Below are 26,935 nucleotides of genomic sequence, written 5' to 3'. Positions count from 1 at the left end.
CCCAGTGTGAGTGTGCACATCAGTGCCAGTCTCAGTGTGTGTGTGCACATCAGTGCCTGTCTCAGTGTGAGTGTGTACATCAGTGCCAGTCTCAGTGTGTGTGTGCACATCAGTGCCTGTCTCAGTGTGAGTTTGTACATCAGTGCCAGTCTCAGTGTGTGTGTGCACATCAGTGCCAGTCTCAGTGTGAGTGTGCACATCAGTGCCAGTCTCAGTGTGTGTGTGCACATCAGTGCTAGTCTCAGTGTGTGTGTGCACATAAGTGCCTGTCTCAGTGTGTGTGTGCACATCAGTGCCAGTCTCAGTGTGTGTGTACACATCAGTGCCTGTCTCAGTGTGTGTGTGCACATCAGTTCCTGTCTCAGTGTGAGTGTGCACATCAGTGCCAGTCTCAGTGTGTGTGTGCACATCAGTGCCAGTCTCAGTGTGTGTGTGCACATCAGTGCCTGTCTCAGTGTGTGTGTGCACATCAGTGCCAGTCTCAGTGTGTGTGTGCACGTCAGTGCCTGTCTCAGTGTGAGTGTGCACATCAGTGCCAGTCTCAGTGTGTGTGTGCACATCAGTTCCTGTCTCAGTGTGAGTGTGCACATCAGTGCCAGTCTCAGTGTGTGTGTGCACATCAGTGCCAGTCTCAGTGTGTGTGTGCACATCAGTTTCTGTCTCAGTGTGAGTGTGCACATCAGTGCCAGTCTCAGTGTGTGTGTGCACATCAGTGCCTGTCTCAGTGTGAGTGTGTACATCAGTGCCAGTCTCAGTGTGGGTGTGTACATCAGTGCCAGTCTCAGTGTGTGTATGCACATCAGTGCCTGTTTCAGTGTGAGTGTGTACATCAGTGCCCGTTTCAGTGTGTGTGTGCACATCAGTGCCTGTCTCAGAGTGAGTGTGTACATCAGTGCCAGTCTCAGTGTGTGTGTGCACATCAGTGCATGTCTCTGTGTGAGTGTGTACATCAGTGCCAGTCTCAGTGTGGGTGTGTACATCAGTGCCAGTCTCGGTGTGGGTGTGTACATCAGTGCCAGTCTCAGTGTGTGTGTGCACATCAGTGCCTGTCTCAGTGTGAGTGTGCACATCAGTGCCAGTCTCAGTGTGTGTGTGCACATCAGTGCCTGTCTCAGTGTGAGTGTGTACATCAGTGCAAGTCTCTGTGTGTGTGTGCACATCAGTGCCTGTCTCAGTGTGAGTGTGTACATCAGTGCCAGTCTCAGTGTGTGTGTGCACATCAGTGCCTGTCTCAGTGTGAGTGGGCACATCAATGCCTGTCTCAGTGTGGGTATGCACATCAGTGCCTGTCTCAATGTGGGTGTGCACATCAGTGCCTGTCTCAGTGTGGGTGTGTACATCAGTGCCTGTCTCAGTGTGAGTGGGCACATCAGTGCCTGTCTCAGTGTGAGTGGGCAGATCAATGCCAGTCTCAGTGTGGGTGTGTACATCAGTGCCAGTCTCAGTGTGAGTGTGTACATCACTGCCAGTCTCAGTGTGGGTGTGTACATCAGTGCCAGTCTCAGTGTGAGTGTGCACATCATTGCCTGTCTCAGTGTGAGTGTGCACATCAGTGCCAGTCTCAGTGTGGGTGTGCAGATTAGTGCCTGTCTCAGTGTGGGTGTGCACATTAGTGCCCGTCTCAGTGTGTGTGTGCACATCAGTGTCTGTCTCAGTGTGAGTGTGCACATCAGTGCCAGTCTCAGTGTGTGTGTGCACACCAGTGCCTGTCTCAGTGTGAGTGTGCACAACAGTGCCTGTCTCAGTGTGAGTGTGTATATCAGTGCCAGTCTCAGTGTGGGTGTGTACATCAGTGCCAGTCTCAGTGTGAGTGTGTACATCAGTGCCAGTCTCAGATTGGGTGTGTACATCAGTGCCAGTCTCAGTGTGTGTGTGCACATCAGTGACTGTCTCAGTGTGAGTGTGCACATCAGTGCCAGTCTCAGTGTGTGTGTGCACATCAGTGCCTGTCTCAGTGTGAGTGTGCATATCAGTGCCAGTCTCAGTGTGTGTGTGCACATCAGTGCCTGTCTCAGTGTGAGTGTGTACATCAGTGCCAGTCTCAGTGTGTGTGTGCACATCAGTGCCTGTCTCAGTGTGAGTGTGCACATCAGTGCCATTCTCAGTGTGTGTGTGCACATCAGTGCCTGTCTCAGTGTGAGTGTGTACATCAGTGCCAGTCACAGTGTGTGTGTGCACATCAGTGCCTGTCTCAGTGTGAGTGTGCACATCAGTGCCAGTCTCAGTGTGTGTGCACATCAGTGCATGTCACAGTGTGAGTGTGTACATCAGTGGCAGCCTCAGTGTGAGTGTGCACATCAGTGCCAGTCTCAGTGTGAGTGTGCACATCAGTGCCAGTCTCAGTGTGTGTGTGCACATCAGTTTCTGTCTCAGTGTGTGTGTGCACATCAATGTCAGTCTCAGTGTGAGTGTGCGCATAAATGCCTGTCAGTGTGAGTGTGTACATCAGTGCCAATCTCAGTGTGAGCATGTACATCAGTGTCCGTCTCAGTGTAAGTGTGTACATCAGTTGCTGTCTCAATGTGATTGTGCACATCAGTGTCCATCTCAGTGTGAGTGTGTACATCAGTGCCAGTCTCAGTGTGAGTGTGCACATCAGTTCCTGTCTCAGTGTGAGTGTGTACATCAGTGCCAGTCTCAGTGTAAGTGTGTACATCAGTTGCTGTCTCAATGTGATTGTGTACATCAGTGTCCGTCTCAGTGTGAGTGTGTACATCAGTGCCAGTCTCAGTGTGAGAGTGCACATCAGTGCCTGTCTCAGTGTGAGCATGTACATCAGTGTCCGTCTCAGTGTAAGTGTGTACATCAGTTGCTGTCTCAATGTGATTGTGCACATCAGTGTCCATCTCAGTGTGAGTGTGTACATCAGTGCCAGTCTCAGTGTGTGTGTGCACATCAGTACCTGTCTCAGTGTGTGTGCACATCAGTGCGTGTCACAGTGTGAGTGTGTACATCAGTGGCAGCCTCAGTGTGAGTGTGCACATCAGTGCCAGTCTCAGTGTGAGTGTGCACATCAGTGCCAGTCTCAGTGTGTGTGTGCACATCAGTTTCTGTCTCAGTGTGTGTGTGCACATCAATGTCAGTCTCAGTGTGAGTGTGCGCATAAGTGCCTGTCAGTGTGAGTGTGTACATCAGTGCCAATCTCAGTGTGAGCATGTACATGAGTGTCCGTCTCAGTGTAAGTGTGTACATCAGTTGCTGTCTCAATGTGATTGTGCACATCAGTGTCCATCTCAGTGTGAGTGTCTACATCAGTGCCAGTCTCAGTGTGTGTGTGCACATCAGTGCCTGTCTCAGTGTGAGTGTGTACATCAGTGCCAGTCTCAGTGTGTGTGTGTGCACATCAGTGCCTGTCTCAGTGTGAGTGTGTACATCAGTGCCAGTCACAGTGTGTGTGTGCACATCAGTGCCTGTCTCAGTGTGAGTGTGTACATCAGTGCCAGTCTCAGTGTGGGTGTGTACATCAGTGCCAGTCTCAGTGTGGGTGTGTACATCAGTGCCAGTCTCAGTGTGTGTGTGCACATCAGTGCCTGTCTCAGTGTGAGTGTGCACATCAGTGCCAGTCTCAGTGTGTGTGTGCACATCAGTGCCTGTCTCAGTGTGAGTGTGTACATCAGTGCCAATCTCAGTGTGAGCATGTACATCAGTGTCCGTCTCAGTGTAAGTGTGTACATCAGTTGCTGTCTCAATGTGATTGTGCACAACAGTGTCCATCTCAGTGTGAGTGTGTACATCAGTGCCAGTCTCAGTGTGTGTGCACATCAGTGCGTGTCACAGTGTGAGTGTGTACATCAGTGGCAGCCTCAGTGTGAGTGTGCACATCAGTGCCAGTCTCAGTGTGAGTGTGCACATCAGTGCCAGTCTCAGTGTGTGTGTGCACATCAGTTTCTGTCTCAGTGTGTGTGTGCACATCAATGTCAGTCTCAGTGTGAGTGTGCGCATAAGTGCCTGTCAGTGTGAGTGTGTACATCAGTGCCAATCTCAGTGTGAGCATGTACATCAGTGTCCGTCTCAGTGTAAGTGTGTACATCAGTTGCTGTCTCAATGTGATTGTGCACATCAGTGTCCATCTCAGTGTGAGTGTGTACATCAGTGCCAGTCTCAGTGTGTGTGTGCACATCAGTGCCTGTCTCAGTGTGAGTGTGTACATCAGTGCCAGTCTCAGTGTGTGTGTGCACATCAGTGCCTGTCTCAGTGTGATTGTGCACATTAGTGCCAGTCACAGTGTGTGTGTGCACATCAGTGCCTGTCTCAGTGTGAGTGTGCACATCAGTGCCAGTCTCAGTGTGTGTGTACATCAGTGCCAGTCACAGTGTGTGTGTGCACATCAGTGCCTGTCTCAGTGTGAGTGTGCACATCAGTGCCAGTCTCAGTGTGTGTGCACATCAGTGCATGTCACAGTGTGAGTGTGTACATCAGTGGCAGCCTCAGTGTGAGTGTGCACATCAGTGCCAGTCTCAGTGTGAGTGTGCACATCAGTGCCAGTCTCAGTGTGTGTGTGCACATCAGTTTCTGTCTCAGTGTGTGTGTGCACATCAATGTCAGTCTCAGTGTGAGTGTGCGCATAAATGCCTGTCAGTGTGAGTGTGTACATCAGTGCCAATCTCAGTGTGAGCATGTACATCAGTGTCCGTCTCAGTGTAAGTGTGTACATCAGTTGCTGTCTCAATGTGATTGTGCACATCAGTGTCCATCTCAGTGTGAGTGTGTACATCAGTGCCAGTCTCAGTGTGAGTGTGCACATCAGTTCCTGTCTCAGTGTGAGTGTGTACATCAGTGCCAGTCTCAGTGTAAGTGTGTACATCAGTTGCTGTCTCAATGTGATTGTGTACATCAGTGTCCGTCTCAGTGTGAGTGTGTACATCAGTGCCAGTCTCAGTGTGAGAGTGCACATCAGTGCCTGTCTCAGTGTGAGCATGTACATCAGTGTCCGTCTCAGTGTAAGTGTGTACATCAGTTGCTGTCTCAATGTGATTGTGCACATCAGTGTCCATCTCAGTGTGAGTGTGTACATCAGTGCCAGTCTCAGTGTGTGTGTGCACATCAGTACCTGTCTCAGTGTGTGTGCACATCAGTGCGTGTCACAGTGTGAGTGTGTACATCAGTGGCAGCCTCAGTGTGAGTGTGCACATCAGTGCCAGTCTCAGTGTGAGTGTGCACATCAGTGCCAGTCTCAGTGTGTGTGTGCACATCAGTTTCTGTCTCAGTGTGTGTGTGCACATCAATGTCAGTCTCAGTGTGAGTGTGCGCATAAGTGCCTGTCAGTGTGAGTGTGTACATCAGTGCCAATCTCAGTGTGAGCATGTACATGAGTGTCCGTCTCAGTGTAAGTGTGTACATCAGTTGCTGTCTCAATGTGATTGTGCACATCAGTGTCCATCTCAGTGTGAGTGTCTACATCAGTGCCAGTCTCAGTGTGTGTGTGCACATCAGTGCCTGTCTCAGTGTGAGTGTGTACATCAGTGCCAGTCTCAGTGTGTGTGTGTGCACATCAGTGCCTGTCTCAGTGTGAGTGTGTACATCAGTGCCAGTCACAGTGTGTGTGTGCACATCAGTGCCTGTCTCAGTGTGAGTGTGTACATCAGTGCCAGTCTCAGTGTGGGTGTGTACATCAGTGCCAGTCTCAGTGTGGGTGTGTACATCAGTGCCAGTCTCAGTGTGTGTGTGCACATCAGTGCCTGTCTCAGTGTGAGTGTGCACATCAGTGCCAGTCTCAGTGTGTGTGTGCACATCAGTGCCTGTCTCAGTGTGAGTGTGTACATCAGTGCCAATCTCAGTGTGAGCATGTACATCAGTGTCCGTCTCAGTGTAAGTGTGTACATCAGTTGCTGTCTCAATGTGATTGTGCACAACAGTGTCCATCTCAGTGTGAGTGTGTACATCAGTGCCAGTCTCAGTGTGTGTGCACATCAGTGCGTGTCACAGTGTGAGTGTGTACATCAGTGGCAGCCTCAGTGTGAGTGTGCACATCAGTGCCAGTCTCAGTGTGAGTGTGCACATCAGTGCCAGTCTCAGTGTGTGTGTGCACATCAGTTTCTGTCTCAGTGTGTGTGTGCACATCAATGTCAGTCTCAGTGTGAGTGTGCGCATAAGTGCCTGTCAGTGTGAGTGTGTACATCAGTGCCAATCTCAGTGTGAGCATGTACATCAGTGTCCGTCTCAGTGTAAGTGTGTACATCAGTTGCTGTCTCAATGTGATTGTGCACATCAGTGTCCATCTCAGTGTGAGTGTGTACATCAGTGCCAGTCTCAGTGTGTGTGTGCACATCAGTGCCTGTCTCAGTGTGAGTGTGTACATCAGTGCCAGTCTCAGTGTGTGTGTGCACATCAGTGCCTGTCTCAGTGTGATTGTGCACATTAGTGCCAGTCACAGTGTGTGTGTGCACATCAGTGCCTGTCTCAGTGTGAGTGTGCACATCAGTGCCAGTCTCAGTGTGTGTGCACATCAGTGCGTGTCACAGTGTGAGTGTGTACATCAGTGGCAGCCTCAGTGTGAGTGTGCACATCAGTGCCAGTCTCAGTGTGAGTGTGCACATCAGTGCCAGTCTCAGTGTGTGTGTGCACATCAGTTTCTGTCTCAGTGTGTGTGTGCACATCAATGTCAGTCTCAGTGTGAGTGTGCGCATAAGTGCCTGTCAGTGTGAGTGTGTACATCAGTGCCTGTCTCAGTGTGAGTGTGCACGTCAGTGCCAGTCTCAGTGTGGGTGTGTACATCAGTGCCAGTCTCAGTGTGGGTGTGTACATCAGTGCCAGTCTCAGTGTGTGTGTGCATATCAGTGCCTGTCTCAGTGTGAGTGTGCACATCAGTGCCAGTCTCAGTGTGTGTGTGCACATCACTGCCTGTCTCAGTGTGAGTGTGTACATCATTGCCAGTCTCTGTGTGTGTGTGCACATCAGTGCCTGTCTCAGTGTGAGTGTGTACATCAGTGTCAGTCTCAGTGTGTGTGTGCACATCAGTGCCTGTCTCAGTGTGAGTGTGTACATCAGTGCCAGTCTCAGTGTGTGTGTGCACATCAGTGCCTGTCTCAGTGTGAGTGTGCACATCAGTGCCAGTCTCAGTGTGTGTGTGCACATCAGTGCCTGTCTCAGTGTGAGTGTGTACATCAGTGCCAGTCTCAGTGTGTGTGTGCACATCAGTGCCTGTCTCAGTGTGAGTTTGTACATCAGTGCCAGTCTCAGTGTGTGTGTGCACATCAGTGCCAGTCTCAGTGTGAGTGTGCACATCAGTGCCAGTCTCAGTGTGTGTGTGCACATCAGTGCCAGTCTCAGTGTGTGTGTGCACATCAGTGCCTGTCTCAGTGTGTGTGTGCACATCAGTGCCAGTCTCAGTGTGTGTGTACACATCAGTGCCTGTCTCAGTGTGTGTGTGCACATCAGTTCCTGTCTCAGTGTGAGTGTGCACATCAGTGCCAGTCTCAGTGTGTGTGTGCACATCAGTGCCTGTCTCAGTGTGAGTGTGCACATCAGTGCCAGTCTCAGTGTGTGTGTGCACATCAGTGCCAGTCTCAGTGTGTGTGTGCACATCAGTGCCTGTCTCAGTGTGTGTGTGCACATCAGTGCCAGTCTCAGTGTGTGTGTGCACATCAGTGCCTGTCTCAGTGTGAGTGTGCACATCAGTGCCAGTCTCAGTGTGTGTGTGCACATCAGTTCCTGTCTCAGTGTGAGTGTGCACATCAGTGCCAGTCTCAGTGTGTGTGTGCACATCAGTGCCAGTCTCAGTGTGAGTGTGCACATCAGTGCCAGTCTCAGTGTGTGTGTGCACATCAGTTCCTGTCTCAGTGTGTGTATGCACATCAGTGCCAGTCTCAGTGTGTGTGTGCACATCAGTGCCAGTCTCAGTGTGTGTATGCACATCAGTGCCAGTCTCAGTGTGTGTGTGCACATCAGTGCCTGTCTCAGTGTGAGTGTGTACATCATTGCCAGTCTCAGTGTGGGTGTGTACATCAGTGCCAGTCTCAGTGTGAGTGTGCACATCAGTGTCCGTCTCCGTGTGAGTGTGTACATCAGTTTCTGTCTCAGTGTGAGTGGGCAGATCAGTGCCCGTTTTAGTGTGGGTGTGCACATCAATGCCCTTCTTTGTGTCAGTGTACACATCAGTGTCTATCTCAGTGTGGATGTGTACATCAGTGCCTGTCTCAGTGTGGGTGTGCACATCAGTGCCTGTCTCAGTGTGGGTGTGCACATCAATGCCTGCCTCAGTGTGGATGTGCACATCAGGGCCCGTCTTAGTGTGGGCCTGCATTTCAGAATCTGTCAAGATTCATCAAGATTCCTGACGAAGGGCTGAGGCCCGAAATGTTGATTGCTGTTTACTTTCTCTAGATGCTGTGTGACCTGCTGAGTTCCTCCAGCATGTATGTGTTGGCCAGTAGAGCTGAAGCAAGCTTGCACAAGTGAAGGCATGTTTCTACACAGGTCTGAAAGCTGACAGAAGACACATGGGAAATTGTGAAGGAGAATCAAAGACCATTTTCCCTCACAGTCAGCCCTTTTCCATAAAACATTGTTTCTTTGAAAGTATATTGTATGATGCAACACTATGCAATCCAGTTCCTGGGCAAAACAAATCTTTCCCTTCTTCTTCACCACACTGTACCTCATCAGCAAGGAATCGAAGTCTCTGGATGCAGCCCTGGATCGCACGCAACTGTTCATTGAGAGATATCTTCTTTCTTTCCTGAATAATTACCCTTGCTTCATTGGACATCAGCTCCTAGAATACAGATGATAACAGTGTAAAAGAAATATAACATTTTGGTTTTAAATTTGCTTCTCCGCTTTCTATCACAAGGTCAAACTGAAAGACCAGTTGGCTCAATGAGCTGCCACTTCATAGCTCCCACGTTCCAGGTCCAAACCGACCTCAGGTACTGTCTGTGTGGAGTTTGCATGTCCTTCCCCTGACCATACTCCAGTTTGATCCTACATCCAAAAGCCTTGGGGGTTCACTAGTTTTATTCGCCACTACAAATTGTCCCTAGTGTGAGGGCGAGTGACAGAACCTGTGGTGAGCTGATGGGAATTTGGGGGAAATTCAGGGATTGGTGAAAGTGGTGCTTTATGGTCAGCATGGACGGGAGCCAGAGGGCTCCTGTCCATGTTGTATGACAAAGTTGGGCTCTCATCAACATATGCCAACAACCTAGCAAAGGGAGTAGAAAGTTTGTTTCTACCTTCCATCGCTCAGCAGCAATGTGAGGACCTGGATTAAGCTGAAGAACTTTAGGACTGAATTAACGTGGGATACAATCTATTCTGATGAGCTGAGAATCTTTGCTTTCCTGGATAAATTAGGTTCCAACAACCTCTTCCGAATTCCTTATGAACGTTGACTCTGTGATATGGAACCATAGAACACTACAGGACAGAAAACAGGCCTTTCGGCCCTTCTAGTCTGCACCGAACTATTATTCTGCCTCGTCCCATTGGCCTGCACCCAGACCATTGACCTCCATACCCCATGTACCTGTCCAAATTTTTCTTACATGTTAAAATTGAGCCCACATTCACCATTTCAGCTGGCAGCTGGTTCCATGGTCCCACCACTCTCTGTGTGAAGAGATTCCCATGAATGTTCCCCCTCAACCTCTCCCCTTTCACCCATCACCCATGTCCTCTTGTATCTCACCAAACCTCAGTTAAAAAAGCCTACCTGCATGTACTCTATCTATACCCCTCATAATTTTGTATGCCTCTATCAAATCTCCCCTCATTCTACACTCCAACTTCATGTTGATCCACACAAACCGAGGAGAGAGCAGATTAAAGATGGTATGCCATTGAAAGATGTTTCAGCCTTCATCTGATCACTGATGATACTGAATGTCAACCATGGAGACCAGTCCTTTAAATCTAATTTAATTTTTGATTTGGAGTAAGAGCACAGTAACTGGGCCTTCTGCCCCACGAGCCTGCGGAGCCCAAATACATCCAGTTGACCAATTAACCTACTAACCCCACGTCTTTGGAATGTGGGTGGAAACTGGAGCGCCCAGTGGAAACTCATGCAGGACACGGGGAGAACGTGCAAACTCCTGACAGACAGCACCGGATTTGAACCTGGGTCCCTGCCACAGAAACGGCATGGTGCTAACCACTGCACTAACTGTGCTGCCCTGTTTATTTCCATCAGGGTGACAGAGGGAGGATTGGAAGCACATGTTGGATGTGCAAGGGCCATTTTAGCACGATGTGATGAGCCAGATTGTTGGCCATCCACTTTGAGCACAGAAGGTATAGTTCACTTGGAAGCCTAATCAAACACCTCCAGCCCCCATGTGCCTTTAACCCAGTTTTCCTTTCGCTGCCTAAAAATCCACTTGCCTCACTGATACTCCACGCTGGCTGTGTGCGCCAGCTACTCAATCCTCTACAGAGACTCTCCAAGTATTTAGCAGCTGGCCATCTTCATTACACCCAGCACAAATTGATCCTCCCCTCGCCAAAATAAACCTACAGGCTACAAGGCTCAACACCCTGGAAAGGACTTCTGATAGTTCTAATTGTTAAATGCCAAAGGATGCAGATAGATCCAGGTGGGAAAAAAAATTGGAGAATGCCACAGTTTACATTGAACTTTTGCATTATGTTCTGTGTTATCTGCAGGTGTAGTTATTGGTTAAAAGCTTATGCAGTGAGAACAAGATGATAAATGTTCAACCAGAAAACATCTCGCAAGATTTCAAATTTATTATAGCATTCTGTTTGTAAGAATTGGGCTTCAAAGTTAAAAATGGTTTGACAGGAGGACATCTTGGTCCTAATTTACTTTTTATGGAGAATTTACAGTCACTGGGAAATTGCTAATATGCAACATATAACATAGCGTTTGAATAATTAGTGTGCTTGTGTAAAATTCCTTCCACCAACATGAGACACTTTAACACAATAAAATCCCTTTTATCCTGAATTAAATGGGTAAAAATATGGAAGTTTAAAATTGGCGCACCTCGCCATTAGTTCTCCATTCATACAATATGCATTCTCAAGCAACCGGAAAACTTGTTTGTCCAGCATCTGGATACCAGGGGTTTTACTGTACAATAACCAATTGAAGCAAGTTGCAGTCTCTTGCGCCAAGTATGGAGCTTCACTCTTGTTATATTAGTGATAATGAGGTATGAAGTCAAGATTAATGAGAAAGGAACATCATGTACATACTGCAGTAACTGGCACTGGATAATACTTAAAATTAGCACCATATTGTGAAGTCCAAGTGCTTGATACATTGGCAGAGGTTTTCCAAAGAGTCCTTCCCACCATATCCTTAGGGGAAACTCTATTAAGATACAGAATCTCAAGACCAGCTATGACTGAGCAAGAACAGCAAGTATGAACAGCCTCAAGGAAATTCCCAGCTTTTACACCAACTCCATTCCCAGTATCCTACCAGTTCCAGCCTGCACATCATGAGTCGTTTCTTATCAAGTTCTGTCTGATGACGCCCATCCATCTTTCCAAAGGTGGCAAAATGTCTAAGGAAACAAATAAACATTCTAGTTGTAAGTAGGGAAAAAAAGTGAGCATTTTACCATCACAAATATTGGCTTATGCCTGGCTTTGCAAGCTGTCAATACCATCCAATTAAACCATAACTGAGCAACTATCAAAACACCATAATTTTATAGATTATTTCTTTATATATTGCCCCTCATGTGTAAACAATTTTAGCTGTCTAATTGCCAGAAGTTGCTTTAAAACTTCCAAGGAAAACTCTAACTTCTCTCTTGTTCTTATCATTCCTGGCAGTTGACTTCCAAGTGGCCAAATTGTGAGGGCGAAGAGCCAAAGGGCACAGAATCTGTTCACTGAGAAATAATGGGCAATCGGGTGAGATATTAGTGTTATGACAGCTTGAGGAAAAATTGTCCAACCAAAGTTGGAATAATTGTTAATTAGTCAGTATTTGCAAGAAGTAAAAGACGGATGAAAATTCAGGAGGGAGAAGAAAGACCTGATTCACATAATGGTCCTCATGTTCGTTTCAGATCATTTCAAAGTATTTTACTGTCAACAAACTAGTTTATCAAGGCTAGTCATGATGTAGTATAGGTCAGACCACATGCAGCGGCATGCAGTGACAGAATGTACTCTGTCCATTGCTCAGTGAGTCTCGGGTTTCTGTTTTCTAGAATTCTTTTAAATTTAGGCATACAGCACGATAACAGGCCATTTCGGCCCTCGATCCCGTGCCACCCAATTAACCTACAATCCCCGGTATGTTTTGAATAGTGGGGGGAAACTAGAGTTGCCGGGGAAAACTCATGCAGACATGGGGAGAACGTATCAACTCCTTACAGGCAGAAAAATTTGTCCCATGACATTGTATCTATAAGAATTCTGCCACTATTCTTACTTGTCATTATAACAGATCCAAGTCTCTGTGTGCATTTTCCTCACTATTTAGATTTGGATTACATACTGAGAAAATGCCAATCCAACTCTCCAGTGTTGCAGTGGGGCAGATTCCCACAATGATATTGTACCAGCAGAAGTGCCTACGTACGCTAAATGATGTGTTGCACTGCCACTAATCAATCTTTAGCTAGAATCATTTTACATTTATCTCATTTCTCCATGAGGTAATGTGACATTCTGCAGAATTTATTATTGCAGCCCTTTCATTACACAATCAATTCTTGATTCACATTTTAATTCAGTATATCCTTCATGTCATTAAACTATCAACATGCATACAAGATATCAGTATGGATGCATACAGCTGGCTGGAGTTTTTGCAAATATTTGCAACCTCTAACTGCAATGGTCAGAAGTCCCCACCTGCTTCAAAAGGACATTCATCATACCAGTGCCCAAGGAAGGTGACCTTCCTCAACATCTATTGACTGGTGGAACCTATGTCTACTGCGATGAAGAGCTTTGAGAAGTGGTTCGGAACCAAATCAATTCCTGGCTCAAGAATATTCTGCAGTTCTCGATAGGTCAAGGGCAGATGCCAACTTGCTGACCCTCCCCTCTGTGCTAGATCACCTGGACAACAAGAATGCCTGCTGCTCATTGACTACAGCAAAACCTTTGACCAAACTAAAGGATCCGTACTCCGATTGCTCCTCTGCAACTGGATCCTCAACTTCCTCACCTCCAGACCCCAATCAGAGCAAATCACCTTCTCCATTGGCCATCAATACAAGGCTGCGTTCTTAGTCCCCTGGTCTATTCCCTCATGGCTGAGCTGTCAAGTTCAGCTCCAACACAATCTATCTATTTGGTGACAAGACCACTGCTGTTGGCTGAATAACTGGAAATAATGAGTAAGAATACCGGATGGAGATTGAGAAGCTGGTTGGGTGGTACCAGAAATGCAGCAATGTTGTGTAATATATATTATGAAAATAGCAAATTTGAAAGAAAGCAATTACAAAACACAATATGATTCATAAAATGATCCCAAAGAGTGAAACTCTGCCTGTGCAATCTGGAAATCACATGACTTCAGGCTGCTTTCTAAGATTTTAGAACCGACTATACTTTAGGTTTATCCTGTATTGCTGCAATGATTTCAATGTAAACAACAGGTCAGATTATGCAGTGCTTTTTCAGCCTCTTTCTATTCACGATTAGGGCTGCACGGTTGGCGTAGCAGTCATTGCAACGCTGTTATAGCGCCAAAAATCAGGACCAAGGCTTGAATCCCACGCTGTCTGTAAGGAATTTGTACGTTCTCCCCATGTCTGCGTGGGCTTTCCTCGAGGGCTCCGGTTTCATCCCACTCTTCAAAAAATGTTCTGGAGTGCAGTAGGTGCAAATTGGGTGGCACGGACTTGTGGGCTGAAATGCCCTGTTAGCATGCGGTATGTCTAAATTTAAATTTCATTTCATTTCTAATTTTTTGATTATATTTTCAAGCTGATATCAAAGTGCTCAGATGAATGCAAGAAACATAAAAGGGAAGTGAGGAAGAAGAACAGGAAGGCAAGGATGGGGGAGAGAAACATTCTACCTGCACGTATAAATAGAGTATAATCCTCATTATCCGAAATTCAATCAACTGGAAACTCAAACAATCGGCAGACCAGGCAAATAAGTAAAAAATTTGAATAAATAAGACTGGGCAGTTGGAGCCCACCGGGGAGCTCTGAGTCTTCACTGGGCATGCGGAGGTTTGCCCCGCTGAACTAGCAATGCCTCACAACGTGCACGCATTCTTTTCATTGTCACCACTTGCATGGTGGTGAGACAGGCTGTCAGCACAAGGAAGGTGTGCCGAGGGCCTGACCAGGACACTTGTGTGGAAGTGAGTTGGGTTGTCAGTGTGAGGAAGATGGTAGAGTGTGTCAAGGGCCTGACCGGGGCATTCGCCTGGAGGCGAGTCCGGTTGTCAGCGCAAGGAAGATGTGTCGAGGGCCCGATTGGGACACTTGAGTTGAGCCGGCGGGATGGGGATTGGATATGGAGAGTGAGGGGGAAGATGGCAGCGGTGTTGAGAATTCACTGTCAAAGTTTGTTTTTAGACCCAGCGTATATGACAGCCTGGTTTTGAGGCCACATTTTTAAGTTTTAGATTGTTCTATAAGCCAGTACACATGGTATGTTAAAAAATAGTCATTTAAAATTGGCGGGAGTTAATTATATCAGTGGCATGGTTACCATAGCAGTTGGCACAACACTGTTACAGTGGAAGCGACTGGGGTTTGAATTTAAATTTTGTAAGTTAAGAGAATTACCTAATTAAAATGAATTTTACATAATTAAAGATGACAATACTGAGTGATTTTTTTTCTCAAATTACTTTTGTACTCTTAATGCAGGTGTATTAGTTAGGCATTGGAAGAGTGAGTCTCAGTTAACAGGAAAATTTGCATATCCGGCATCTACGATCCCGATAGGTGCCGGATAATGGGGATTCAACTGAATTAACACATTGGGATGGTTAATATACCATCAGTATATTACCTGCATCTGTCTATAAATTCATTCAGAACATCTTTCGTCTTCTTCTCCATTCGAGCGTCAGAACCCTTCATGCATTCTTTTATTTCTTCCAGCCTTTCTTCCTAGGTATAAAGGTGAGTCAATGAGTAATGATATGAAGTCTCTTCCATGTCAAACTAGGATTTCATTAAATGGGACATGAAGTTTCCAGATTATTCTGTACTGGATGACTTGCTTTCATTGTGGTTCTGAGGGTTCTGAAGCGAACAATGGGGTCAGTATGGGTTCCATAGATCCTACTGGACAGGAGGGGGAAGTTCTCAATGGATCAGGTGGATGCACAACTTGTGAGGTAGTGCTCTCCCTCTGCCATTTTTGCTTGGCTATTGAGCACTCCCGAATCATGGACTCAACCATGGTCAAGTCCTGGAGGGGCCTGACGAGTGGACAGAAGGAAGGGGTTGAGGGAAAGGGATGCTGTTGAGGAGAAAGATCAGGGGGAGACCTTGGAGTGGAAGAGATATAGCAAGGCCTTTTGGAGCTGGAATGGGAGGGAATAAAAGAATAACCTGGATGGGAATGAATCTCCCCCAGGTACACCTGACCCACCAAGAGAGCTCCAGAAGATATTCCTAGATCCAAGTCCTTGACCTACGGGATTTCCCAGTCTCTGGGAAAACAAGGCACAGATGGAGAACTGCAAAAAAAAGCTAGAGGAACTCAGCAGGTCAAGCAACATCCATGGAAGGCAATAGAGAGTCAAGTCAATTCAAGTTTATTGTCATCTGATTGTATAGGTACAGCATTCTCCGGTCCTCAGTGCAAAACGCACAGATACATAACCAGACATAACACACATACAGACAAACAATACATATGCAGGACAAGTTTTCATAAATGTTATAAATAAAAAAAACTATTGTTTGGTGAATATGAGAGTCTCAGTGGGTTTGTGTGAGCAGTTCCTTTGATTGTTCAGCATTCTCATTCCCTGTGGGAAGAAGCTGTTCCTCAGCCTGGTGGGGCTGGCTCTGATTCTCTTATATCTCTTCCCTGATGGGAGCAGCTGAAAGATGCTGTGTGCGGGATGGAAGGGGTCCTCAATGATTTTGCTGATAGTTTGAAGGGTACCATTGATGAAAGTGCTCCTTTCTTCCACTCCTCAGAATGGCCAACTCCCACACATACCCCACCTCCACTTCACCCCTAAAGTGAGCAGGTTGTGTTAGGCTGATCTTCTGGGAATGAGAGTTATTCACAAGCCCTAGAAATCACTGATAGATGGAAGCGAGGGTAAACAAATCTTTCAAGTGACTCTTGAATCTTTGAAAGGAAAGGACTGCGTTGGCAGTTCCTGTACAGTTGATTATGAAATAAAATACTAACAAGCCTGTCAGCGATTCTGTCCAGGAAGTTGGAAATGTGCAATCGAAAAGTTTGGTCCTCCCAGAAACTCTTGACAAAAACGCATGGTTTCTTGTTATTAAATGGCAAGTAGTAGTAATTCCTACAAGCAAACAAAAGACTTAATCAGAATACAGAGTGAAACATGACATTTATTTTTCCAATTTATTATGTATTTATTTTATTTAGACATACAGCATGGTAACAGCCCTTTTAGCCCACAAGTCCATGCTGCCCAATTACACCTAACTAACCTACAACCCTCGGTACGTTTTGAACAGTGGGAGGAAATCAGAGCACCCGGAGAAAGCCCACACAGACATGGGGAGAACATAAAAGCTCCTTACAGACAGCCCGGGATTCAAATCCCAGTCTCAATGGCATTGTGCTGACCATGTCGCCCTTCCTGCAGATGCTGTAATTGGAGTAAAAACACAAATGCGTGGGAGGAACTCAGCTGGTCTTGCAGCATCCATAGGAGGTAAAAATAAATACCGTTTTGGGCCTGAGTCCTTTTTCAAGGTATAAGGAAAAAGTAGGCAGGCACCTGAAAAAAAAGGCTGGGGGAGAAGGAGGCAGAGGAGCACAGGCCAACAGGCAAGTAAGAGGACAGGAGAGGAAAGGTGTTCCTCCCCCCATCGATTCTCACCTTTTCTCTACTGCCTTCCGATCCATGCCCACATCGCCTTTTGCCTGTTGGCCTGTGCTCTTCCGCCTTCCCCTTCTTCCCCAGCCTTTTCATTCAGCTGATTTTTTTGCTCATACCTTGAAGAAGGGATCAGGCCCAAAATACTGTTTATACATCTTAACCTCATACTGAGACCTGCTGAGTTCCTCCAGCATTTTTGTGTAATTAGAATACAGAAATTTGTTTGTTCCTCATGTAATGATGATATTGCAGTGCAGGCAAAAGGAGGTGTGGAATTAGGTCAGTTCCAAGACAATGACTCTCTTTAGATCAGTGTCTTTCAAACTTTTTCTTTCCACTCACATACCACCTTATGTATTCCCTATGCCATCCGTGCTCTGTGATTAGTAAGGGATTCCTTAAGGTGGTATGTGAGTGGAAAGAAAAAGTTTTTTAGATTTTCACAGCCAGGTCAACTTGCATTTAAATAGTCAGCAGGTCAGGCAGCATCTGTGCAGGAAGAAAAGCCCAGATCAAGACTTCTTTTTCTTTGGATACACAGGAGTTACTGGAATCTGGAGCAACACACAATCTGCTGGAAGGTCAAAGGGGTTGAGCAGCAGAAGTGGGAGAAAACGATTTGTCAGTGTATCAGCCTGGACCCTTCATTGGGACTGGGAGTATAGAGGAGACATGGTATGTAAAATGAGGACAGGATGGGGGAATTGGTGAACCAGATGATGAACAGAGGCAGTTGATTGGCAGGTACTGGACAAAGGGAAAGAGAAGCAAAGGAAACCGAGGTCAGGTTGAGGAAGATGAGCAAGATAGGTCGGGGTGGGTAATTAGCAGAGGCAAAGATTGTCAGAGCTGGAAGCTGATAAAAAAAGAGGCAGTAGTTATATATCGAAAGACCAGCCAGAACTGGGGGCCATGGAGAGAGAGGGAAGATTCCAGTGGGATCAATGGAGGTGGAAGAAGAAGGAAACAAAGAGGGAGGGGGATGAGAAACAATAATGAACGTTAGAAGGGAATATCAGAACTTGACTAATTGTGTGAAAGGTAAGGTAAGGTGGGGAAGGAGTGGAGAATTAGTTACTGAGAATACTTTGGAGGTGGTGTGCAACCGATGAAGAGATTTTAGAATTGGGATGAGTATTTTAATGCTGGCACATTTAGCATCAGGAGTTAGCGCACGAAACTATTAACAGCATCAGTGACCAGGCTTCAAATCCATTGCTGTTTGCAGGGAAATTGTACATTCTCCCTGTGTCTGCAAGGGTTTTCCCCAGGGGCTCCGGTTTCCTCCCACCCTCCAAAGTGTAGGTTAATTTGGGTGTAACTAGGCCGCACAGGTTTCAATGGCCTGAATCGGCTTCTACCAGGCTGTAAATAAAATATAACATTTAAATTTAAAAACTGGGTGATCAGTAGCCAGTTTGGAGAAGATCCTTCCCAAATGTTTTCTCCTGAATTATCCTCTGATCCATCCCTCTATTTGCCTATCGTCTATTCTAATAAATGTCCATGGAACCATTTGCACAGAGAACATGAAGTTTCCTACCATACCTATTGAGATGACAGCACCAAATTCCTCTCATAAGGCAGCAGTAAGCTTGAAGGTTTAGGTTATATCAGTGGTGATGGGTGATTTGAATTGGACAATATTGAATACAAAGTGCCATCTGTGCTCTGTGATCAGGAAGGGATTGCTTAAGGTGGTATGTGGGTGGGAAGAAAAAGTTTGAAAACCACTGTTTTAATCGTCCCTCATTGACTTGTTATGTGCACGGTTTCATAACTCCAAAGGAATGGGCCAATGACAATTTTTATCAAGTAAAATATTTCAGTAATAATTGGGTCTAGAGCAGTGATTCTCAACCTTCCCTTCACACTCACAGACCCCTCAAGCAACCCCTTACTAATCACAGAGCACTGATGACATAGGGATTACTTAAAGTGGTATGTGAGTGGAAAGAAAAAGGTTGAGAACCACTGGGTTATATAGTGGTACAATTAATGTTTCACCAACCAAACTTTCAACACAATAGATAGCCATTTTTGAATTAGAATCAAGGACCTCTCATTGTGTTGCAATAGCAGAACATTTACAACTACCTATTGCCCTCGGTTATCAGGGGCTTCATCGGTTTGATAGCTGGCTGGTCACACTCAAGGTTTTGATCTGATCCAACATCCTGCAGCAGAGATGCTGTTTCTTCCTCATTTCTCTCGGACAACCATTTCTTGCTTGGAGCAGTTGGAGTTACTCTATCCATTTCATTTCCGTAATTTCCTGGAAGAGAAGAAGCAACAGTTAACTTCTTTTTCTCTTTGCACCTAACTGGTCAAATTTATGCAACCTATATCTTCCTCCCATTGTGACTCTGCATTTTGCTTCTTCCAAGACCTTTTTAATGTCTTGCTCTTGGGTCTACGGCCCCTTCCCCATCAGGACCTCATTCTGTTCTTGAAATGAACAAAAGCTTGACATTCAACCTTTTCCCTCAGAGTTCACAATCAGCAAAAAAAAAAAACACTTTCCACAGGATTTACACTGTCTTCCTGCAAGGCTTCACTCTTATTAGAAACCAAAAGCAGGACCTCTATATACTGCAATCCTTTCAGTGCAGAGCCTTCTTGCTGAGATGGCATGGCAGTGAGACTCGTGGCAGAGCAGGGTGAATTCAATCCCCAAAAGACACTTTTGAGTTACTTGATATCTATAACTGAGGTACCCATTATATGTTTAACATGTAAAGAAATATTCCACTAGATTTATTTACTTCCTCTAATTTATGCTTGGAGGAAGTAAACCTTACTTATTTATGCTCAGAAGAAATTAATCTTATTCATACAAAAATCTGCTGCTCTCCCTCTGGTTCCCTCACTCACCAAGGGCCACAATTTTCATTCAACAAAATGAACAGTTGGCAGATGGGAGGCAAGGAAACAATTTATTGGAATTTTTTAACCACTATTAGTCCGTTGGACCAATGTGGGAGGCTCATATATTTTAGAATGATTGTGTTTTTGTTGGACATGTTCCCCATGTGGGTCTAAGAAGGAGAGGATGCAAGGATCTCCAAGGCTGCAGAGGGATTTTCCTATTTTTCTTGCACTTGAAGGTGGTGGGTGCAGGAGTCTGGCCTCAACCCCTTGCTCCAAAAGGTGGCAAGTCAAGGGAGGAGTATTGCAGATCAGCTAACACAATGTGTGAGTTTAGCCACCAAGTTGCACATTGCAGACCAAGGGCTCAGTGATGTGGCTGAGCCAATCAAAGCAATCCTGTGAAGAGACTGGCCCGAGTCCTTACCTAAAGATACCTCAAAATTGATTGGCTTTTCACCAAGCTTCCTGTCGATCATGGTTGCCTCAAAAAAGGTGCCGAACAGAAGAAAATCCTGCTCCCTTCCTTCAGCAATCTGAGAAAGGACATATTGTACTCAGAAGATAAATTAATGATACTGTTACAGAAGCAAAATCTATGCTTCCTTGAGTTTTATTTCAAGCAAACATTTGAGATAAAATTGAAAATAATTTTCCAAATCATTCAGCATTCAAATCTCCTTCTAATATTCATTTAACTATTTTTTTTTCTCCCAGAACGTTACTTCATTTGGATTAAAACCCATATACAGTAAAATCTCGTTATCCAGAATTCAAGCAACTGGCAAACAAATAGTGGAAAGTGGTAAAAATAAATTGGCGCTCTCCCACTAACTCTACCCAGGCAGATAGTTTGCTAATCATGCAACGTGTAATCTCAAGCAACCGGAAAATTCACTTATCCTGCATCTACCAAACCCCATAGGTGTTGAATACTGGGGTTTTTACTCTAAAAACATCCACAAGGAGTGCATGTTGGAATTTCATTTGGTTTTTGAGTTCTACCGTCAAGTAGTTTTTGAGTTGTAAAATTAAGTAGTGTTCTGGCCTAATACTAACCTGTACAAATTATTGAAACTCCTTTTCATGTGTCCTCGACAGGCTCAAGCAGGTCTTGGAGGGCCTGAATGGCCTTAAGCTCACCATAAGTACCATGAATGTGTTTATAATGGGCTTAAGGCCAACTGAAAAATCCACCTACAAAATTAGTCACCAGTGAACAGAGCAGGCACTGCATGTGTCCTAATAAGGATTTTTTATTATACGCTTTCTGCAGAATCAAGAAGACCCTTGGATAGTGCCTCCTGTCATCTACATCGATCCCTCCACCCCACAACCTGTCTCCCCACTCTCATATGCAACCAGCTCCACAAAGAGTCATTGAATGGTTAATAAAGGTGTCTCATGCGAATCTACACATATCAGTTTTTTTGGTTATCTTTAGCTACGATATTGTAGGTGATCTTCCATTATGAAGCTTTCATCTACTGCTGTATTAGACCATTAACGAAGTGTTTTTACAGCTTGGGTAAATTACCAATGATTTTAAAAACAAGGGCAGCACGGTTGGTGTAGCGGTTAGCACAACACTGTTACGCGCCAGCGATGGGGACCGGGGTTTGAATCCCACGCTGTCTGTAGGAGTTTGTATGTTCTCCCCATGACTGTGTGTGCTTTCCCCAGGGGCTCCAGTTTCCTCCCAATGTTTAAAACGTACTGGGTTGTAGGTCGATTGACTGTAATTAGGTGGCATGGGCTCGTGACCAAAAGGGCCTGTTTCTGTGCTGTATGTCTAAATTTAAAATAAAAATATAAATTTAAATAGGTGCGAAGCTTAACCCAGAGTCACCCGTTGCATTGAAGTGGTGGCCGGCAGTCTGACAGAAGTGTAGCAAATCCTTGCAATATTGGCAGTGTTCCTGAGCAGAATAATTTGGAAGATTGAAATGTTTAGCCTGGAAATTTTCTCTCATGACACAATGTTTTAGGTATGATTTATATTGAAACCCCATTTCTAAATACTTTAGGGGGTATTTTGTTCTCTTGCTGTTCATTTTGAGGTATTCAAATTTTAAATTTAGATATACAGCACGGTAACAAGCCATGCCACCCAATTACACCTGATTGACCCAACCCCTTGTACATTTTGAATGGTGAGAGGAAACCAGAGCCTCCAGGGAAACCCCACACGGACACAGGGAGAACATACAAACTCCTTAAATATAGCGCTGGATTCGAAACCCTGTCCCGATTGCTGGTCCTGTAACAAGCTGCTACGCTAACCATGCCGCCCAAGATCTTCTATGGGAAGGACTGAGGAGAGGGTGAGGGATGAGTTGGGGGAAGGGGAAATTGTACCTGAGTGAATGATTGGGAGAGCCCAGAGACCAAAAGGGGGATGGGGGCAATTGATCATTGATCAGAAGGAAAAGACACCTAAATGGAGGATGGTAAACCACTCTGGCCTCATGATGATGGCCTAGGCAGTGTTTGTCCTTCAATTAACACTTTAGTAGTCCATAATCCTACAGTAAAAACTTGTTTCAAAGTTCAATGCCTGGGCTATCCATGGGGCAATAAAATCATTGCTTTCAAATGAGAACATTTTGAGACATCCATAACTATTTTAAAAATTTTCTCAATTTTCCCTTCCCTTTTTAAACATCATCAGTCATATTAATCAGAGAATTATTAAAGCAGGTGGAAAATCTGCCCATCGATACTGGCTCCCTGGAGGCTCCTTCCCATACTCTTTCCCCACAGCTCTGCCATTCTATCCAGTTCTTGTGTTAAACAAATCAACAAGAAAAAGGGATGGGCAATAAAAAATAATCCAAACTGTAAATTAATCTGTAAGGAGTTTGTACATTATTTCCCTGTCTGCGTGGGCTTCCTCTGGGGGCTCCAGCTTCCTCCCACCCATCAAAATGTACTGGGGTTGTAGATTAATTGGGTGGCACAGGCTCATGGGCCGAAATGGCCTGTAACTGTGCTGTATGTCTAAATTCTAAAAAAAAAGAAATGAAATTTGCTCTGCGAGTGAAAATTAATTATTCCGTATGACATTTATTACTGATTATACCTGTGGTGCAAGCAGATTCAGATCTGCATTTACTAGCAATGATAAGTACTTAAAATTTAAGTAATTACATTAATATGTAAAGTGAGACTTGACTGTTTCAAATATATGTCACACCAGACTGTGGATACTATTGAAATTATGTGAAATGCACAAAATCATGGTTTTGAAATGAATGCAACTTCAGTTGCAAGGAAACTATGAAGGGATTACGTTAAAGTAAATCCCACAATTCTGTCCAAAATGTGGATGTTTGAACACAGTTTATGATAAGAAGTGTGCAAAATAACAGGAGCAAGCCCATGCATCCCTCCTCAGGTGGATTAACCGTTCTATTAGACTGCCGGCCCTGACTTCAATGCACTGGTGACTCTGGGTTAAGCTCCGCACCTATTTAAGTGTATATTTTTTATTTTAAATTTAGACATACAGCACGGTCACAGGCCCTTTCGGTCCACAAGCCCGTGCCACCCAATTACACCCAATTGACCTACAACCCCGGTATGTTTTAAACAGTGGGAGGAAACTGGAGCTCCCGGGGAAAACTCTTTCCTCGGATTAATATGAAATAGGCATTGAACAGAAAACAAACCCGTGTACAAGGCTCTACTGACTCCACTTCAACTTCAGTTGAGTTTGCCTTTTCAGAAGAAGTAGATAAATTGGAATCTTCCATTGCATACACCGTCTTGTGATCTTTTCCTGGTTTCAAATCTTTGGGTGCAATCTTCAAATTCTTTGCCATCTTTGAGAGCTTGCTATCGGCAGTGCCCACTGATGGGATCTCCACTGCAATTTCAATCAGGAGACGCCCCCTGAAGGACACGCCTTCTCGAAGACCCTCATTGAGCTCCTGATTATCATCCATGAGTGTATAATTGCGACTTGAGCCATACAGGTTGATCCAAGCTGGTCCGAAACTTGGCAAAAATCCTTAAAGATTTTGAAATATTAACATTTTACTTTGTGTTCTCATTCTTCCTTGCCACTACAGGCCTTACCCTCCCATCCCACTCCATGCCCCCATAAGGTTCATCAACTACCTCAATTATTTCTCTCTCATACACCCACAAACTCCCTCTTTCACCATCCATGTGCACAAGGAACAACTTAATGAGGGAGGAAACCAGAGTGCGAGTGAGAAACCCCACACAGTCACAGGCAAAACATTCAAGTTGACAAAGCCAGCACCAGAGATAAGGATCAGACCCAGGTCACTGGAGCTAAGCACCAGGTGCACTAACTGCTGTGCCTCGGGATCACCTATCCAAGCACAGTCTCTGTTTTCCCTACATATCCCCCTCCATAAGAATAAAATCCTTCCAATGGTGTGATCACCAGATGCCCAATGACGTTTTATAAAACATTTACTGCAACTCTGCACTTGACACGGTAACTCTCGTAAGCTGGAGCACTGGTCAGAAATTATCTAATCTTTCTATAATGTTCCACTCATCAAAACAGCAGTACAGTGACCGCAGTGGTCAGTGTAACACTACTACAGGGCCTGCAACCCAGGTTCGAACCTGGCGCTGACTGTAAGCAGTTTGAACATTCTCCCAGTGTCTGTCTGGGTTTTCCCCATGAGCTCCCACCATTTGAAATGTACGGGGTTGTCTGGTAATTTGGGTGAAATGGGACAGCACAGGTTTAAATGGCTGGAATCAGCTTCTACCATGCTGTAAATAAAATAAAATTTTTAAAACAAATTAGCCATTGAATCACAATGTACTGAAGAGTAAAATGGACAAAATATCTAGTGCTTGTTGAAGATAAAAGGGGCATGTAGATTTGGGAGAAAAGCACAAATCCCGAAATGTTTCAAAATAAATCAAAGTTGCTCCATCAGAAGGGGGAAGGAGGAGGGAGTTGAAAACTGATTGAACAGATGAATATGGAGGGAATCACATGGATCTGGTAGGAGGAGAGACTACAATGAGGGGACAGAGCCTCAAGATTCGGTGCAGTGGATTTCGGACAGGGATGAGGAGGAACTGCTTTTCAGAATCAGAATCAGAATTTATTGTAATGAATAGGTCACAAAATTCCTTGTGGCAGCATTACAGGTGCAAATACTGCTATAAATTATATTTTTAAAAATAAATCAATCAATGCAGAAGAAGAGAACGTGAGGGAGGGTCTAGGGGTTCATTATCCATTCAGAAATCTGATGGTGCAGGGCAAGAATCTGTTTTTGTGTCCAGGCTCCTGTACCTGATGGTAGCAGCGAGAAGAGGACAGAGAAGTGAATCTGTGGAATTCTCTACTGAAGGAAGCTGTAGAGTCTGCCATATTAAATATATTTCAGACACAATAAGATAGATTTTTGCAGAGCCGGTGAATTAAGGGCTATGGGAAAAAGGCAGGTAGGTGGAGTCCACCACTGGATCAGCCTTGGTTACATTGAATGGCGGAGCCCCAGCTCCTTATGTTCTAATATTCAGGGAATTAAGGTTTATGAATCACATGCCAGTGGAGATATTGTTTAACCATGTTCAGCACATTCACTGTGGGCAGAAGGACCTGTTGCTGGTATACTGTTCTATGTTCCCTTCTTCTCAAGGGAAGTCACATTTATCTGCTGAGAAACGCAATTAATTTCATGTTACCTTCATCTCCATCCTGTTCGTTTGATATCTTCTTCAAGTCAATGTAATGAGTTCCTATGACAGCGTCATTGACATTTCCCTCGTCCCACACCTGAATTTTGACTCGACGACAAAGAGGGGGAAACATTTCTTTAAAAATTATTTGTTCGTTCCAGGTGGGGTCCGCACAGTTTTTCTGCACAGATGTTTGACCCTGAGGACCAGAAGGAGACAGTAGCTTAAAATGAAGAGATGAAATATTCACAGGGCAACGCAGAACTCAAGGGAACCCTAAGATTTTTAATTCAGCCCAATTCCGATGTTTGGGTGTGAGCTCTGCAGCAATCTCAGTGAAAAAAATAGCGGAGCTGGTGAGACGGCAGCGCTGCCACTGGTGCGGACCTGCGGAGAACAGGGAGTGGAGACACAGTGCTCCCGCGGGGTCCAACCACGCAGTCCAAATGGGTCTTTACAGGTTCTAAATGGCATGTTAAAGGAGCTGACAGCGGTTTATTTGAAATACCACAACCATGGGGTCTAGGCCCAAGATGGCGGTGCCTATGATTGACAGCAGCCACAAGGAGAGGATTGGCGTAGGGCACCAGAAAACAGGGAGATCACCCCCTCCCCCCGTTTGAGAAGGGGAAGCCGAAGAGATGACCCATGGGATAGTGACCACTGCAGCAGACGAGCAAGGGGCTCTGAGGCTGAAGAACACACGTGCAGCAAGCTACTGGTGATTCGAGGTGAGGAACCCATTCAGGCTGCGGGTTGTTGGCGACTGGGATCAAGGGACTTATACCATGCTGTGTACTGTTAGAGACTGGCTGAAGGGCTACCAGGTATCGGAACAGAGATGCGAGAGGGTGCCAAGGATGCTGGAGGCTTCCTGATCATGTCAGAGGTTTGGAGCCGGAGCTTAGGTTGCTGGTGGTTTGGACTGAAAGCTACGTGGCTGTGGAGCGCTGGAGGTGAATCCATGGACACTCGGTAACTCTGGGGGGACTCTCTTTTGCTTCTCTTTCTCTGGCTATAAGGAGTGCTGAGCAATTTCTGCTGATGGCGATTCTTTAACTGACTAAAGAACATTTCATCTAATATCACATTTATTATATGACAATAAAATAATCTTGAAAGGATCACGTGAATTCCTGCTCAATAGTCTCTATAATACAGTAGTTTGTCAGAATATGTTTCTCAAATGTATTGAGGAATGCAAGTTCCTACAGGAGGCAGAAATACGTGGACAAATGCATGAATAACTCTGAGATAAGGGCAATTGGTCATGCAGGTTATTTCAAGAAATATCCAGCTTTGGGAACCGAAGCCTAAACATTTTTATGATTGCTGTTCAGCACATTGCTGTGCCAATGTTAGTGCCAATTTTTTTTGTTGACACTGTCCCTGGAGGATGCCACAGGTTTCAAATCAGCAAATGCCGCAAACATCAGCAGG

The 26,935-nt window shown here is 45.3% G+C and overlaps 1 protein-coding gene across 4 annotated transcripts in view; it reads right to left on the bottom strand.

The window, feature by feature from the left end:
- The window catches only part of LOC138755131 (fer-1-like protein 6), a 291,982-nt gene that overhangs the window by 226,095 nt on the left and 38,952 nt on the right, over positions 1-26,935 (bottom strand). For all 4 annotated transcript variants that reach the window (XM_069920494.1, XM_069920493.1, XM_069920492.1 and 1 more), the window contains 8 exons: positions 25,502-25,694; positions 23,485-23,825; positions 20,241-20,349; positions 19,043-19,220; positions 16,279-16,399; positions 14,914-15,014; positions 11,390-11,474; positions 8,597-8,713 (listed from right to left, as the gene is read on the bottom strand). In XM_069920494.1, coding sequence (XP_069776595.1) covers positions 8,597-8,713; positions 11,390-11,474; positions 14,914-15,014; positions 16,279-16,399; positions 19,043-19,220; positions 20,241-20,349; positions 23,485-23,825; positions 25,502-25,694 — 1,245 coding nt within the window. The remainder of the gene's footprint in view (positions 1-8,596; positions 8,714-11,389; positions 11,475-14,913; positions 15,015-16,278; positions 16,400-19,042; positions 19,221-20,240; positions 20,350-23,484; positions 23,826-25,501; positions 25,695-26,935) is intronic.

The sequence above is a fragment of the Narcine bancroftii genome, chromosome 2, assembly GCF_036971445.1.
Source record: "Narcine bancroftii isolate sNarBan1 chromosome 2, sNarBan1.hap1, whole genome shotgun sequence".
Taxonomy (NCBI): Eukaryota; Metazoa; Chordata; class Chondrichthyes; order Torpediniformes; family Narcinidae; genus Narcine; species Narcine bancroftii.
The sequence above is the reverse complement of the archived record's forward strand: the minus strand, read 5'-3'. Positions and strand labels throughout refer to the sequence as shown.